The sequence below is a fragment of the Strix aluco genome, chromosome 1 (genome assembly GCF_031877795.1).
Source record: "Strix aluco isolate bStrAlu1 chromosome 1, bStrAlu1.hap1, whole genome shotgun sequence".
Taxonomy (NCBI): domain Eukaryota; kingdom Metazoa; phylum Chordata; class Aves; order Strigiformes; family Strigidae; genus Strix; species Strix aluco.
Window position 1 is genome coordinate 61,507,079 of NC_133931.1, and position 18,623 is coordinate 61,525,701.

An 18,623-nucleotide genomic window follows, 5' to 3' on the forward strand; every position below is an offset into this window, starting at 1 on the left:
AAGGCTCTAGTCTCTGAAGAAGGGTGAATATTTTTATGCCTTAGCTCAGAAAGGACACACCTTGGTCTTCTGGATGTGGACTGGGAACAAAGCAATTAATTAACTGAAAAATAGAGTGTATTCAGTAAAGCCATTTACTAAGTTACACCATAATAGTAGCATTTCTTAGTTACTTTTAATTGAATAAAAATATTAATTTTGTCTTTCTGTCTGCAAGTTCTCTGCCTGCATAAATGCAGATCAGGCTTCAAATGTAACTTTGGGTACAAATAATGAAACTCATTTAACTTAATTTAACAGAATAGGCTATTTTAGGCTACAGTTCATTTCATCCTAAAGTGGATGTGTGTCTGAAAACTTCTGTTATCTAACAAGTCACACATACTACATAAACATAGTGGATGAGGTATGAGTGTGCAAGGTCTAGAAATTACTAGTTCACTGCGCTTAGAGTCTCAAAACAAATTTTATTCAGTTCAGTCATTACAAATGTCATTCTGACATATTGTTGACCATTTGGGAACTACAGGAGCTGAAAATTACAGTAATAGATGGTGGAGATGGGAATTATGGGCTGTTTCTTTTATATAATCACTAATGTGATTTTTTTTTTTTTTAAACACTAAGAAAAATTAACACTATGGTAGTCAATAATAATTGTTTAACTTTGCAGCTGAAGGGCTAGATTTCTTCAAATTTTACTTTGAGTCAAGTTTTATTTTATTTATATTCTAAGTTGTTCAGGGTAATGATTACTTTTTCTGTTTGCTCTTACCAGAGTGTAATGGTACTGCACTGTAGTCTAATGGTACCAAACACCAAGATGATAAGAAACACAACTTTTGTTCTTAAGTCACTTTCACACATTTACAGGCTATATTGCTTTTGGTTCTTTTAAAAGTTGGTTCCATGCTCTGCCTTTACAAACTAAAGATATAAAATAAGCCCTGCTGTTATTTCCCCATCTGCACTGATTTTATGATTTCTGACCAAGTGCCAACTTTATCACAAGGGAGGTATTGTATTGTCTCAATGTACATATACAACACTAGTGGTTAGGAGGAAATAGCAAATTGAGCACAGGATTGGTAGGAAAGCACAAGATAATAGTGATAGCTAGATAGTTCTGTAATCTTTCTGCTGAAAGGACTATTATTTCTTTGTAAGTGTCTGGAACAAGTGAATCACCATGCTGTGATAAACTGTGGTAGTGACCTTTAACAATTTACACCAGCAGCAAATATGTCATACCGGGGTTTTTTTTAAATCTTGTTCTTTTTTTCTGAATAGACTCTGATATCGCTTACATTTCAAACACAAAACCATACTTATTAGTATAAATAATCTTTATTAGTATAAATAAAGTAGGAATCTTTTAAAATAATTCTTAAATAAGTCTTTATCTCTGGAAGTCTTACCCTAGATAATATAGCAAATGCGGTCAGATGCAGATTTAAAACAGTACAATGTATGTTTCAGTTATGTACCATTATACAGTGTCTTTGTCCATACATACTGGGAAATGTTATAATGCTTTTTTCCCAGCAGTAGTCATATTTCTTGACATAACTCTAGATAAGATCTTGGAGTCTCAGTTGTATTTTTTTCTGTTCTTTATTAAAAGTAGCTCCAAAATCTGTGGCATGATTACAGCAACCTAAAAAAGGAGTATCAGGAAAATGTAGCGGAACTGATATATGCAAGCAAAGAAATAGAACAGCATGAAACTGAAGTTAAAATACTGAGAATTCTTAGGAAGTCTTAGGGAGATAAAATAGTCAAAAGTTGTGGTTGTGTCTCAGGTGAAATATTTGACAGGGTTACGATTTAGCAGCAATGCAAGCTTTATTAATGGTGTGAAGTGGATCAAAAGGTTGAAGTTTAGCAGCACTTAATGGTTAACCAGTTTAAAGATTAACAAGGTGATTTGGTAGAATATGTTATAATTAAAACAGTGATTTAATTACAGATTTGAGAATGACAAGATTCACACTACCTTACTACAAGGTACTCTAAATCAAAGTGTATATATATTTACATATATATATAAACACAAAACATACACACACAGAGACAGACAGAAATATTTGGATCCATTGAAATATGTAGACACCCACACTCAATTCTGCATATTCAAACACACGGATGGAAGGTGAGAGAGGTGGATGGAAGAGGCTAGCCTGTAGTTCAATTGCCCTCTTCTCAAGTTTGGAGTAAATATTCACAATGCTTCAGCATTCCTCAATGGGCAATAATTGAGCCTCAAGAAGTCTGACTTTGACCTGGCCTTTTGTCAGCTTTGTTGGCAAATGGTCTTTAAACCTTGAGGATTTTGTGCCTGAGAGGCATCCCAACTCAGGGGAGATGCTAGTCACAGCCTGCTGAGATCCGGGAGAGCTCAAAGGGTCTTGATTAGGGTTATTATTTACAGGATCTGAGACAATTGACTTTCATTGGGTACTTTTCAATTTCAGCTCAATTTGGATGAAAAAATACTCTGGTACTGTCCACCAGTTGCGCAGGCCCAGAACTTGCTAGATTTTGAAGTTATGGAATCATTCACTTTGGGCCACAACCCAGGTACAGGAGTACTAGGCTGTGAGGAGGTGATTGATTGTCATTATTGTTCCCAATCGATAGGGGAAGCAGGAGCCAGGTACAATAAGGGGATGCCTTAATGCTCTGGTCCGCTGCCTTTCACAAACCATCTTATGTTGGTATGTGGCTCAGGGAGGGGGAATTGCACCAAGCACTGAGCAGCGCTGGGGAGGGGGAAGTTGCACCACCACAAGTAGGTCAAAGCAGAAGTGACTAGTAGTATACTGTTCTGTCAGAGGCAGTTGTCTGGCACATGGAAAAAGTAATATTATTAATTTGGACAATTTATATATTTATTGGAAACTAATCAAGACTTATACTCTGAATTTAAACAAGGATCAGTCTAATCCATTGTTGATACTGTTCTTTCTATGTCTCTCCTGTATACACTCATTTGCTTTCCTGCTTCTCTGTGTGTGTGTGTAAGTATACACTTTGAAAATTGTATATGTCATTTAGACTGTGACAGGGTAATTTGTAAAACACTACATTGTTTGATAGTAAAATGTTAATATATGCTTTAAAATACAATTAACTAAGTTTCAACAGTCAAGTTAGTATAAATTAAAAGAAGTTGATTTTTGCGCAGGTCTCAGAATTATTTATTTTGAAGGGAACTGAAGGAGTTATAAATTACAATTGTTAATGAGATAGGACCTAAACTCAGTTTGGTATCTAGAAAATTATATTGGGCAGAAGCAATGCCCCTTTGTTAATTGACTGTAGTTGTAAATATTTTTTAGCAGTTTTCTTAAATTGAGGTTTAAGATCCTCATGAATATTTAATTTTATACTTCCCTCAAAAGACACATTATAAGGAAGAGGGGTTAATCTTTGCCTTTAAAATTGTATGTGCAAGATATGCATTCTTCCTTCTTCTCTGTCTGTCCTCTTTCTGAAAATAATCTGGTTTAAAAAATGCTTTCTCACCAGTCAGTAAAGATTTATTTTTTTTGTCAGTAAAGTACTCTTAGTTAGATCATGAAAGTACCTGCCTTTCACATTCTCTTAACTTTACATTATAACACTTCATTTCAAGGATCACTCTTCCTCTAGAAGTGCACAAAAGTCACATATTTGCTTTCTTCTGGATTCATGGAAAGGGGGAGACAGAAGTGAAACACTAACTGCATTTTGAAACCTGTAAGAGTCCTTTCCATAATCATAGACATGATACAGTGTAAAGAAGACATCTCCCTACCATTCACCTTTGAGTTTTTCTTTCTTGTGTAGGAGTGTTTAAAAATAAACATTTTCTTATCAAATAATATGACCCTTGTAAAATGGGTAATGTATAAAAACGCAAGTGAAGATGAACTAAAAAAAGAAGTTCTTCCCTTACTCAAAAGAATAAGTGTTTTTTTTCCTCGAGCTTTTGTAAGAATGTTTTTCATTTTCTGCGGTTGACTCTGACAAACACACCCAAAGACCAGACCCAAGCAAACAGATCTCAAAGAAAGGAATGGTAGGATTGATAGGAAAACACGGTATGGTGCTCACTGATAGGTTTTTTGGTTTGTGGATTTGTTGGGTGTTTTTTAAAGTTCAGACTCTTGTTATATATAATCCTGTTTAAAAACTTCAATTGTCCCACTCTAGCTGGAAAAATTGAAATTTGTTTCATAGCTTGATTGTTCATGATCTTCCTTAGTCTTGATCTGAACCTCACCTCTGCTGTAACAGGTGACCCAACAGCTTGCTTGTATATTAGCTGCATACATGCAACTGCCACAGGATCCAAGTTATTTAAAAATCTGAGTATTATGTCAGGAATCACCAACTATTGAGATAGAGTCAGTAGGGTTATCTTTTCAGAGAAAAGACACTGATTGCAGAATGCCTTAGGAACCATGTCTCTATACTTTTTATCAATAATGTCTGTATAGTATCAATAATGTACAGTAGTACATTATAACTAAATATACATGTATTGAGGGTGCCTATTCAAACATTTTTTTACTGAAAAGCTTGCATGATCAAAAGTGCTTTGAGACCACTGGACTAGATCATCTACAGCGGTGCCCTCCAACCTCAGCACTTCTGTGACTCTGAAATTATTTGGCACATCTACTAGAAGTGTCAGGGAAGGGTTTATGTAAGAAATTAGTATAAAATGATTTAACTTCCTTCACTGAAATATACAAGTTATGGTAGCATAGAGGAATTTTATAAAACTACAGCTTATCTTGAACCTTTTTTTTGTGTGAAAAGGCAGATTTCAAGTCCATAATATTGTTTACTTACTGAATTCCCTGATAGTCAGTAAAAGTCTTCTCTCTGAGTCTTTCTGGAGTAATAAGTAGAACAAAGGAAAAAGGCCTCTGGTAGTGCAGTAATATGTTTTCTTTTATTGCTTTTAAAAAACTCTTGTATAAAGGAAGAGAGAGATACTTTGCATTTTTAGAGAAAGTATCACATTTATATTTATGTTCTTTTCCCTAACACAGCAGTTTATCAGTGATTTAGCATAAGTATGAAGATCCTGTTTTCAGTTTAAATCTGAGGTGGTAGGAATAAAGGGAGAAGACTAAATGATAATGTAAGTTTCTTTAGATAGCACTTAACTACAGTATGATCACTGTTAATACACATTGCACAAAAGAATACTACTTAACGCTACAGGCAATATGTCTTTAACACACCACAGAAGTAGTTGTCTTCTCTCTTTCATTGCTTGGAAATCATCTTTTGTATGCGGATGAAATGCACAATGTGATTATTTGTGTTACCTGACTCATAGGAAGATGGAAAGTTCTCAGTCTTTCTGACTCTGCTACTTTTTACTTTACTATGTGATCCATATTAATTTTCATTGGCTCTCTTAGGAGTACATTTACATAGCCATAGCCTAACTTAGCAGGTTTTGAAGGGATATTTGACATCAGTTAATACTCAATCTGATTTATGCATATTAATGCAGCAATCTGAGGAGCTCTCAGATTTTCTCGTTGTTTTCTGTTCTGTTTAGGACATGAATCATTGAAGTGATCAATGGGTAAGTGTGATTCCAAACACTATTGTCAGTGAGTTGATAGTGAAGTCTCCAATTTCAAGAATGAAGGCATTCATTTTTTCTTTGGATTTGTTATTCTCAAGTGAAATAAATTTTACAATGTATGGCAACAATATGTAGCACTTAAGTTTTGTATGTGAAATTATGTTTATGTACAGTTCTAGATATTGCTGCAAACAGTAATATTACCTTGTTTCCAACAAGGTAATAGCTCATTATTACAATATCTTCCTGTACAATGGAGTATGTTTTCTTTTTTCCTATGGTTATAAATGTTTAGATTCTAATCATGTGGTTGAAGATGACATAACACACTTATGTAACTAGACTATACGTGCTGCACAAGGTGTAAGCAGTACCAGTTATTTATAAACAAACAGAATGTTTTATTCCCAAAACAACTTAATGTGGAGCTGTTTAGAAATTAAGAATATTTTGCTGCAGAAAACGTTTCTGTCAATAAATAAAATCAGAACACTTATGTTTTATAGCACTGCTAGGGTGTTGTAGATACTGCTTCATTAATTAATTTCTTTTGTTAGCATGAATTCTCATTTGGTCTCTATTCTCTATAATGTCTTGTGGTCTATCTTTTTAACGAGTAAATAATGGGCACATTTTATTTACACAGTCATTTTAGAACTGTTTTTACATTGTTCCAGATTTTTTTGTGTTATCTATTTTGTTTTCAATTTAACAAAAAAGTGAAGAATTCAAATGTCAGGAATAATGTTGAGCCTGTCTCATATTTTCTGACAATAATCTGCAGTTAAGGATGCAGTGAGATTTGTGCGACACAGAAGTAACTGAATGGATTTAAGTCTTTCAAAGATAGGAAGTATGCTTAAGCATCATCTTTACTGAGTTTAATCTCAGTGAAGAACGAGACTTTTCACACTTAACTTGAAAACTGGCAGTTGGAATGGTAGGGAATAGAGGAGAAAGAAGTATATCACAGAGAAAGTGTGTAGGACTCTATAAACTAAGAAGCAGCAGGACAAAAGCAATAAATCTGTGGATGGAAAATTATATCTGCTAAGATCTTGTTTTAGGGATACTAGAAGAACAAGTGGATAAGGCTAGAACAAGTGGATACAGCTAGAAGCAGCCTCATGTTCACAGGTCCTGGTCCTTATGGGGGACTTCAAGCACCCTGATATCTGCTGGAGGGACAGCACAGCAGGGCATAAGCAATCCAGGAGGTTCCTGGATCATCTGTGACAACTTCCCAACCCAAGCAATAGAGGAGCCAGTGACGAGAGGTGGGCCTCTGCTGTACCTCATCCTCACAAGTAAGGAGGACTCATTGGGAATGTGAAGGTCAAAGGAAGCCTTGACTGCACTGACCATAAAGTGGTTGAGTTCAGGATCCTGAGAGGAGGGAGGAGGGCACAAAGCAAGATCACAGTGCTGGATTTCAGGAGAGTAGACTTTGATCTCTTCAATGATCTTCTTGGTAGAGTCTCATGGGATCAGTCCATGGAAGGAAGAGATGCCCAAGACAGCTGGTTAATATTCAAAGATATCCTCCTCTGAGCTCAAGAGGGGTTCATCCCATTGAGCAGGAAGTCAGGTAAGAATGCCAGGAGGCCTGCATGGATAAACAAGGAGCTCCTAGCAAAACTCAAATGCAAAAAGGAAGCCTATAGATAATGGAGGCAGGGACAGGTAACTTGGGAGGAATAGAGACACTGCCCAAACATGCAGAGATGCAGTAAGGAAAAGCAATACCCAAATGGAATTTAATGTGGCCAGGGATGTCAAAAGCAGCAAGAAGAGTTTCTATAAGTACATAGGTGACAAAAAGAAAACTAAGGACAATTTGAGTCCACTACTGAATGGGACAGAGGCCCCAGTGAGGCAGGACATGGAAGAGGCTGTGGTCTTGAATGCCTTATTCACCTCAGTTTTTACTAGCAAGATCAGCTTTCAGGAATCCCAGGCCTCAGAGACCGGGGGGAATGTCTGGGGGAAGGAAGACGTACCCTTGCTGGAAAAGGATCAGGTCAGGGAAAACATAAGCAAACTGGGCATACATAAAGGGCCATGTTGCCATCCAGAAGGACCTCAACAGGCTGGAGAAATGGGTTGACAGGAACCTCATGCAGTTCAACAAGGGAAGTGCAAAATCCTGCACCTGGGGAGAAACAACCCCAGGCACTAGTACGTGCTGGGGGCCAACCAGCTGGAAAGGAGCTTGTCAGAAAAGGACCTGGAGATCTGGTAGACACCAAGCTGAACATGAGCTATCAATGTGTGCTTGCAGCAAAGAATTGTAATCATATCCTGGGCTGCATTAAGAGGAGTATTGTCAACAGGTTAAGGGAAGTAATCCTTCCCCTCCACTCAGCGCTGGTGAGGCCACACCTGGACTGCAGGGTCCAGTTCTGGGCTCCCCAGTATGGGAGAAACATGGACATACTGGAGAGAGTTCAGTGAAGAGTCACAAAGTTGATTAAGGTACTGGAACATCTTCTGAGGAAGGGCCTGAGAGAGCTGGGACTGTTTAACCTGGAGAAGAGAAGGGTCAGGGGGATCTCATGAATGTATATAAATACCTGAAGGGAGGTCAAAGAGGACAGAGTGAGGCTCTTTTCAATGGTGCCCAGTGACAAGACAAGAGGCAACAGGCACAAATCGAAGCACAGGAAGTTTCCTCTGAACATCAGGAAACACTTTTTCATTGTGTAGGTGACCAAGTACTGGCACAGGTTGTGCAGTCTCCAATCTTGGAGACATTCAGATGCCTTCTAGACATGGTCTTGGGCAACCAGCTGCTGAACAGGAGGTTTGGACCAGATGACCTCCAGAGGTCCCGTGCAACCTCAACAATTCTGTGGTTCTGTGAAGGCAAACTTTAATCTGAGCAATATGCAATGCATGTGCAGTGACAGGACTCTCTTCATGTAAAAAAACTTTTGAGAAAAGAGAGTAGATTGCATGAGAATTATTTACACGTGAGTCTTTCATTCGGGATGGCTTTTTGCACTACAGGAAGGATGTTGAAGGATGGATAACAGCATACCCCCTTTCTCACTTTCAACCATTTCTTTTCAAATACCTCTCACAGCTCCTGTACTTACAAGCTGTAATCATTAAACTGATTTGTGTCTTTTTGTAGATTAGAAATGTTTCTTAATGTTTTTCAATTTGATCACATGGAACACTTCAAGAAAAAAAAGTCTGTTAACATTTCACTGAAAAGCAGAGAAAAATTTTCAACACCATGACTGTTTCCTTGCCTACCTGTATTTGCTTGCTTTTGATCTCAGTTCTGCTCCTTACTGTGATACTCATTTTTTCTCTCCTACACACTTCATCTCACTCTATACTGATACCTTTGTAATGTATTGTTAAAATACTCTGTTCATTTTAATTTCTATCAGATCTACGCCTCTCTTAAATGATAGCAGTTTTCAGAGGCTAGTGATACAAATTTTATTCATTCAGTTTAATAGGGTTTATTAAAATCTCTTTAGAGTGCCACTTTGAAGAACTACCAGAACCATATGAATCTCATGCATTTGTTCACAAACACTAGGAAAGTCTGCTCTGTATATTCTAGAATATAGGTTAAAATAGGTGTGTAGAAATCCTGGTATGTAAAAGGTCCACCTAAGATATGTATAAAATAATCTCACATCATAGCATATACATTTGTTTTAAGCAATGTTGGTATAGTCTACTGTCAAAGGGCAGACAATTGTAAGAATAACTGTTTTAACTATCCGTGTTCATGCCACTCATGAAAAAATGGGCAAAAAGTTTGTGAGGGTTTTTTTCTGGGAAAAACTGTAATAAAAGAGGATTTGTGGACTCAATGATCTTATAGGTCTTTTCCACACAAATGATTCTATGATAATGTAAATAGAAGCAATAGGAAATGCCTCAAAGCTAGTTCCTTTCCAGGAACTCTTCTTCATTTACTTGATCTATCTTCAGTGAAATTAAACAGAATTAGGCAAATGCTTGGTCCATGGAAATAAAAAAAAAAAAGGGCCTGCATCAACAAATCAAGAGAAATTTGAAAATAAGAGAATGGCAGGCTAGCATCAGAACTAAACATGTAGCTAAAATAACACATGATAATTGAGGTGTTTCAATACTGGTTGTAGATGAAAAGTATATGGAAATTGTTTCCACCATGTTAGCCCAGATGAAGGTTAAATCAATGAAATGCATGTGTTTTGAGGTATGATCAGCAGAGCATGAAACTTAAAAAAAAAAATTGAACTACAAATGGTATCAGTAATTAGTGTTTTGTTTTAAAACAGCATGGTGTACAGCAACACAGAAACAACTGACAGAGTGCATTCAGACTGACAAAGTGCATCAAGGCGAAGCCTTGGAGCCTCTAATTCCAAATGAGATAACGAAACTCTTATTAGGTAGGATCATGACTCGTGTTTTTCAGACTTTGGTATTGATTACAGTTTGTTTGCCAGAAATTATGGCTCCAAAAGATAAAAAAGAAGGGAAAGACACTAAATACAAATAATTTCAGCCTGTAGCGTGCGAGGAGGATAAGTGAAGCAGGCTGATAAGTGACAGGTTGAAAAACAAAAACAAACCAAAAATACCTACAGAAAGCACAAATGATTCTCTGAGTGAAAAACTCATGCCCACTATCCTTTATAGCTGCCACTAAGGTCATCCATTGATCAGGATGTCCAAACAGAAATAAAACAGTGTAGCAGGTGGGGATCACTCAGAAGTGCTGGTCAGGGAGAGAGAGCAACAATATGATCCCATGCCCTGGCAAATGCATTCACTGCTTCTGTCACTACTGCAAACTTAAGCCTGTTTTCTTGCACTGGGACTAGGATCAGGACTGGTGGTGCTGCAGACTCACCTTTGGGAGGTATGCAAATGAGGCAATACAAGAGCAAGAAGAGGACATGCACCTTCTGACAGTAGAAGCTGTGACTTCTGCCACAAACAAGAAGAATGTTCTACTTCACCTGCTGTTCCCAAGCAGTGACAGATGTGGTCAGCTTGGGCAACTTGGGCAGTGGCTACCATGATTTGACTGAATTCAGGATTTGCAGGAAGTCTTCCAAGCTGAACAGAATTGTTCAGACTCAGGAAACTGGATTTCAGCTTGTTTAGGGAATTATAAGATAAAAATCTCCTGGGAAACTACCATAACAGGAAGAATATCTGGGGAAATTGTTTGAGTTCTAGAGAAAACTTAGTGAGTGCTCAGAAACAAGCCATCTCCTCGTTCAGAAAGGCTGCAAGATTTGATGGAGGATCACATAGCCTTCTTGATGAACTAAAACACAAAACATTCAAGATATGTAAATTGACCAAGTCTACAAAGAAGGAATCATAGGACTCAGATAAAATTAGGAAAGCAAAAGCACATCAGGATCTACAATTGGAAGGGAATGCAAAGGATAGCAAGAAGGGATTGTAGCAGCTCCCAGTCAGAGAAAATGTGGGCTCACTGATGAATGGGGAAAACAACTTAGTGACAAAAAAAAAGCATCCTGAAGTGCTTGATGCCTTTCTCTTTCAAAATTTGTATCTGTGATCGAAATCAAGTACAAGTGGAAGAAGATATCTGAAAATTAACCACTAAGAAAACCATTTTACTGTCAAATGGCAGATAAATGAACATTTTGGTGATAATTGGCCTAATCTATAAATCTTTTTTTGTATCTTATGGGTGTTAAACTGTGTAATTTAGAAAACATCATAATAAGACCATGCTTGTTAATACACTTTACTGATTTAGAAAACTTGCTTTAGGGATACTTTGAACTGTCTGAGTGAAAATACGTGCTGCTTCTGAAGGAGGGCTGGAGAAAGTACCTTGAATGTCCATCTTAATACTATTGGACAGTAAAAGAAAAATTACAATAATGTAGGAAGAAAGAACCAATATTAGCAATATTGTAGAACTAACAAAGATTAACAGTTACTTTCTGATCAGCCGAACTTGAAAGTTTTGTTGGTTATTTGTTATGGCAAAGATATCTGGAAGAAGCATATGGGCAGTATCTGTGGGAGTAGTCCGTGTATATATATAATTATAATATAAGATTATACTTGCTATACTGCAGTATTTATATTCAAATAATTCTATGGTTGATGACTGGAAGCAAATGCAGTTTTTTATAGCTTTTAAATGAGAAAGTCTATGAAAGGAATAAAGAGTTCTCCTTTTTTCCTTATTCCCTTTTAGTAGGATCATAGAGTGCACATAGAGTGTATCATGTAAATGTGTGATAATTGTCCCAAAACAGTTGCATAGTTTCAATCCAGCAGATTTATAAGGTTGTTACTTATGCTGATAAAGAACAGCCATGATAATGGCCCCACATCTCAATGATCTCTAACACAGAACTTATGTAGCTGAGAAAGCTGATGAATTCTCAGGGGAATTTAAATGTACAGTATCATGCTAGCTTTTATTTGAAGAGAAGCAAAGTTCTCAGATCAGCAGACCTGAGAAGATAAACCTGCAGACTTTTTTCCCATTTCTTTTCTGCAGGGTTTCAGGTGACTTTGAGTCTTAATAACAAGTTCAGCAGGAACTTCTCTGCACATACTTGATCATAATAAAGGGGAAATAATTTAAAAGATTATATCCAAGCAAAAGAAATGATTGAGTGGTCTTAGGCATTACTAACAGCATTTGATTTTAATAAATAATTCTATTAGCTGAATATTTGGCCATCTACAAAGCTCTAAGGAACAATATCGGTTCCTGTAAATTAAGAAAAAAAAAGATGTCTGTGCTTGGAAGAGTACAAATAAATTGTTTGTATGCTAGAGACAGATCTTGTTATGGGTGAAAAAATGAATTGGCACTGTTTCTGTTCTTAACTGCTTTTCCTGAAAATAAGTAATAATGTCTTTCATACCTCAAGAAATAATACCCCTCACGTTTAGATCAATATTGTCTGAGTAAGCCTCCCAAGATCTAATAGCAAAATCCTTACAGATTTATATTTTTATCTTTCACTGACTTGAAGGCCATTGCAACTTTACACTCCTTACATTTTAAGACAAATACTAACAAAAAACTGGCTCAATGTATTTATTTCTGTTCAAAAGTTGCCATAAGGTAGACTATTTTAATATATGCTCACTGCGGTATTCAGTTTATCAAGTTCCTTCACTATTTCACACATAAACTTTATTCAGGTGTGTGTAATAAGAGTGCACTGTTGTATATGTACAGTTTTAGATTTTGTTTTTATGGTTGGTTGGATAAAGGTTTAAAATAAGCTTGCTGTCATGGTCTAAACAGTTGTTATATGGAAAAAGCAAGGCCATCCCCCTTGCAAAACTCCTTACCATGAGAAGGGCCACTTTTATCTACTTGGAATTTAAAATTTATCTTCCATTTGTTGAACCGTGAGTCCTTCAAAAGAGTATGAATTCACTTGACAGAGTGAAAGACAAGAAGTTTAAGAGGGAAAAGAATCTTTAGAGATACATTAAAAGTAAGATTAATCAATCATTTTCATTATATTTTAGATAAATGCCATTAAAAAGTCTAAGAGACGTTTCAGGTCACACTGGTATGCAAGAGGTGATAGAGCACTGAATTGAGGCTCAGAAACCTTGAATTCTCATTCTAGATCTGCCCCTGAGGTGTTATGATGTCTAAGAGACTCACTTCTCCATGCTTCGAATTGACACCCTTTAAAAAAAGAGATAATTGCATATGTCTCCTGGGTCAGATCTTTTCAGATACACTGATATTTTTATGATGTACCACTTCAGCTAGCTACAAACAATGGGACAAAAGCAACTGAGAAATAAAAGATGAATTTCAGAATTTTAATTCTCTGAAAGAAGTTATTAGCAGTCTAAAATAAAGCCTATTTCAGATGTGATACCTGGTTCTGCTCCCCTACACCTCCAGCCTGGCAGGTCACGTTTGTGTGACAACACAATTTTCTTACTGTTTAGAAGATTGGGACAGTTTCTATGAGAGTCAGCTGTTTAAAGGTAATCTATTGAATGTCTACTTTTTTAAAAGAGGTGCAGATCCAAGGTCCTGACCACTTGCAGTGATTATGTCCCATGACTCAAAGGGTTTAACCGATGTTGAGCCAAACTCTGTCCATTGATTTTAGTGAGATTATGTGACTGTAACAGATGGCAGAATTTGTCTTGTGTTTCTCTGGCCTCCTTCCAAATTGGGTAATTACATTCTACATAGCTACAGTTATGTACAGTTTCAGTTCAGCTTAGTATTTTTCATTCCCTACATTGCTAAGCAACATTCGTATTTGAGGAACTTGTATTTCTGTTGTATGGATTGTATAGATGATATCTTTGTCTAGTTAAACCAGTGTTTCTTATTCGTAGCAATGCAGCATACTCATGCTCATATATTGCTAAGAATCTGTCTACACAGAACCAAACACAGTGCAGATCTTGTGGATCTTAGAGTCTAATCAGTTTGTTAGACTTCTAATATATTAAAGTCTGTTTGGGACTTCTATTTATATACTGTCTAATGCATTACCACTGTAACAGCCACCACTTCTAGTCCTGCAACCCAACCAAATTAAGAATGGTGTACTTTGTAGAGGAACTTAAATCACCATGCCGTCAAGTAACATTTATTTCATATGGGGGAAAAAAACCAACCAAACAAACCAAAACACAAAAACCACAAAACAAAAGAAAAAAAGTCCAAAATTATTCTTATTAACAAAGTAGTATTATTTTCCAAAATGTATTACTATTGGCTTGCTTCACTCCTTTCATAACTGTGGTTGGGAACAACAGATGCAAAACAAGAAAATTCTGCTGTAAAATATGATGGCAAAGCAATATCCAGAATAAATCACGTAAAGAAATGGAAGTACAGGAAATTAATATCTCTGTGTAGAAAAACTTACACAAGCATAGACTAACAAAGTACTTGCAAAAGTAGTTATGATTGCAAGTCTTACTGGAACAAATTCTAGACTTAGTGAGAGCCTTGATCTCATAGTAATTAATGTTATCTTAGAAACATCCTTTTCAGAGTCTTTGAAGAATTCCCACTCCTCCTCCTCTAATCTCTGTCATAGGTATTAAAAAAGAATTTTCACTTAAAATGCAGATTTTTACCAGATATTAGGCTAAAGATACTGTTTTGAGGTGTTTACTACTTAGTCTTCACTATTTGACTGTAAACATAACCTTGGTTTTAAATTAAACTCAGCAACAGTGAGACCCCTGTGTTCTATCTTTCTGTGCTCTCATGAAGGTATACAGAGATCTAAGATTTTTGTATTTGAAGGCTTACAGTTCCAGTAAATATTTCAAGTGGAGTCCATCACATCAGAGTACTTATCAGCTTTTCCAGTTTCAGTGTGTTTATATATATATTATTTTTTTTAATTCTTACTCTCTTAACATCATCTATCATTACAAATTGTGAAGTAGGTACCCCACCGAAAGTCCCCAGGTTTAACTTCTACATTTAGTTGATGCAATGAATGTAAATTTGTATGTATGTAAATACATATGGTCTCATGGAAATATTGAGAGTGACTACATTCCCATCCTTGCAGTTGAGGATTCACTGTAGTAAGGAATTAAGTTATATGTACTATACCTATTGAACCCATTTATCTGAAACTGCTCAGAAATTCACAGCATAACTTCAGGGATTCCAGAGGTCATGATTAGGAAAGATAGTTACATATCTTTAGCTTTCTTAATTACTTCACTTTTAAAGAGATTTATTCTCTTTACTCCCTTACTGTGACTAAACCATCTGGCTGGGACATGTTTTATTATTTCTTAGGGACTATGATAACATGGCTCATTTTTGTGGCTTTTGTTCATAATAAACTTTCTGTAATGATGGTTAGATCCTCCCAGATAAGATAATGATGTTATTCCAGTGTGAATAGAACTTATAGGAAATGATGCAGGCGTGCTTTGGATGAAATTAGCTATTTGGTATATTTTGTATACCGCAAAACTCCCTATGTGCATTCTGTGTAGGAGGAACTCTCTTATATGCTGAAAACTCAGTAAGAGAAGGGAATGATTGACTTCTAGCTAGACAATGCTAGCCATTGCCACTAGCATCATTAGTTATTGCCAGTAACATTCATGCCAACTTGGATAAGCAGATGAATCATGCTGCTAATTGTTGGGAGGTAATTTGAGAAATGAAGACAAGAGCATATGTCATCTTTTAAACTAAAAACTTGTCCATTACATCTAGACAAGAAATGGGAGGGCATCAAAGTGGTTAGACCGAGTTTGTTTTGTGCTCCCTCCAGTTTGAGCCTGCTGAACACCATACCATGTCAACTGCTGATATCCCAAACACTGTTTTGAATGGTTTTTACAAAAACTTTTATTTGTTTTTGAGTCTAGGTTGCCCATGCTTTTTAAATTTGTTTTCCTTTTAAACACATAATTTTTACTTTTCTGAAAAAAAATACAGAAAACCACAACGGTTTCCTTTCTCTCTCTCGTTCAGAAGCTGCCTGCTTACTGGTTTTGATTCTTGAGAACAAGAAGTATTACTTTATTATTATCAGTGAACATCATCAGTTTTCTTCAGTCTCTTGTAGAAAATTGCTTTCTCCATAGAGTTATTAGGATGCCTATCACTCCTATTTCTGTCAAGCTCTGACAATGAACTTTATTTTCAAGATTTAGTTCCCTCGTGAAAACTGTGAGTTATAGATTAGCTCTAGGATATGCACGAGCAATATGACAAGAAAAAGTTATTAATACTTGTGTGCAGAAATGACCCATATAATTATTACATACTCAGCATTTTTTTCTTTTGCATTCAGTTTCTAGGGACCTATTCATGTTTAGTCAAAACATAAAAGTGAGTCTGCTCTTTACTTGGGAATGAAGCCAGATAAAACTGCTACATCTACTGAAAAATTGAATGAATTCTGTGTGCCTTCTACTTGTAGGCAGAATAATTTCAAAAATCAACAACATGGAAATGGTATTCTTTCTTCGTCTTCCAAATTGACTCAAGAGGTAGCACTCCTTATACTGAAATAATGTACATTAAGCAGAACTGCCAGACTCTTTTCCCATTCATTTTTGAGTGCTCTGTTTAGTTCTGCTGAATTTATATCCCACAGCTTGGTAACCAAGTACTATTTCATAAACAGTTTAAATAACATTCCCCAGGTCTCCACTGGGCATTATTTCTTTTTTTAAAACTACAGGAAAAAAGCCTATTTTATCTCATTCTGACTGTGCACAATAGGCTTAAATGTCTTATCTAAGCAGGAAGAAATACATGCAACACTTGCAGCAAAAGAAACAGACCTCATGAGGAGTGGATGCACTTTCAACTGATGACCTAACACTGTGTTAGTTTTCACAAGATTCATACATGCATTTTATGTTTGATGGATTTGTCTACAGTGTATAAACTATATGTTTGGCTTTTTCACCATATCCCATTATAGAAAGGATACCTTTATTCAGTTCTTTAATTCCTACCATGCAACAACAAATCTGACAGGATTTATTAAACTGAATGTTGTCATGAAAGCTGGTACTAGTGGCAGAAGTCAACTACTGTTGTAAAAAGTTGGTATGACAACTTCTAAAAGCTCACTATTGTTCAAATGGTCTGACTTTTCCTGAAAAAAAGTACTCTGGATTTCTTCAACAGTGTGAGATTCTGCCAACTGTAATAAATTATTTTAAACCCAAATTGTTAAAAAAACCCCAAACAAAACAAACAAACAAACAAAAAACAACCCAAAAACCAATGAGCAACCCAAGATCAGGAAGATTTTGAAAATTTATCTTCTTAAGGGATCGTGTGCATAAGTCCCAAAGACAAGAGTTTAATCTTCTTAATTCTTTTTTCAGAGTGGCCTACTACTTTCAGTTCCTGTCTTTCAAAACTAGCAAATCATCTAGTGAATAAAAGAGGAGTTATGTCACTGAAATGATTTCATTCAGGTTTTGATCAAAAAGCAATACACAAAATAGCATTGTAAAGTTAGAAATAGAAATAACTGTCCTAATATCTGGGAGGAAATCTTATCTACTATGCCAATGACATTGACCTGACAACTGATGGTATCATATTTTATTCTTTTTTCCAGGGTAATCAAGTAACAGGATCTGTAGAACAGCAGTTTCTACTGTGACTGATAACAGTGAGACGTGCAATACAATCATAGTAACTGAAAATGTGCTATTTTTATATGGAGTCATAAGGGTACAAGAACACAAGTTCTGGAGAACAGTTTATTCAATGGCATTTAATTTTTTTACATGTTTTTTGTTTTAAATATGTTTATTGTATACAAATTATTTCTTTTTAGCAACTATTAGAATGAAAGCTGAACAGAAACATAAGTTTTCTTTCCACTTAAAATCATATTTTAAGTCACTTTTCCAATATGGGACATTGTTCATGGCTGAATCATATTTTCTGTGATGTAAATTTTTCTCATTTAACGCTGAGTAACACATATAATCTGATTAATGAGAACATACTAATCTGTGACTGAGTACCATTTCAGAAAAATCAATTTTTTAAAAACTAATTTAAAACATATCATTTCACGTCAGTTTGGAGAACTAAGCTTTTTTTTTTATTTAGGCATATCAAACATTTTTGTTTCCATTTGTAATATATTTCAATATGTTTCAATATGTTTTCAAAAACTGTATTTTATGACACTTCATGTAACATGAGAAGTTATGAAATGCTCTTGAATTATCTTGGACAAAATGACATATTGTTAACCAATAAGAAATAATTCAGGATGCCAGTCATTGTATTCGTCTACAGCCTCTGTCTAGAAAAGAATCAGAATATTTCACAAGTAGCTTGATACTGATAACGAAGAAGGTCCTGAATCAGAACTCTGAGTCATAATTTCAATCCTTTTATTGAAAGCTTTTCCTTTATGTTAAATTATTAATTCTTACCATTATGGGTATGCATACACATACTCAGAATTATTTTCAGAAATATAAATGCAAGATTTTGACCCCCCAAGTTATGCCTTTTAGAAACTTAATTGCCACATTATATTCA

At 35.8% G+C, this 18,623-nt stretch overlaps 1 protein-coding gene across 2 annotated transcripts in view; it reads left to right on the forward strand.

Moving 5' to 3' along the window:
- CCDC102B (coiled-coil domain containing 102B) overlaps positions 1-18,623 on the forward strand; it is a 189,525-nt gene that overhangs the window by 112,851 nt on the left and 58,051 nt on the right. Inside the window, exon 6 of one of the 2 annotated variants that reach the window (XM_074847801.1) lies at positions 17,680-17,996. The exons of the other annotated variant lie outside the window; for it this stretch is intronic. Coding sequence (XP_074703902.1) covers positions 17,680-17,724 — 45 coding nt within the window. The 3' untranslated portion in view covers positions 17,725-17,996. Of the gene's footprint in view, positions 1-17,679; positions 17,997-18,623 lie in introns of those variants that run through there. 2 annotated transcript variants of the gene reach the window in all.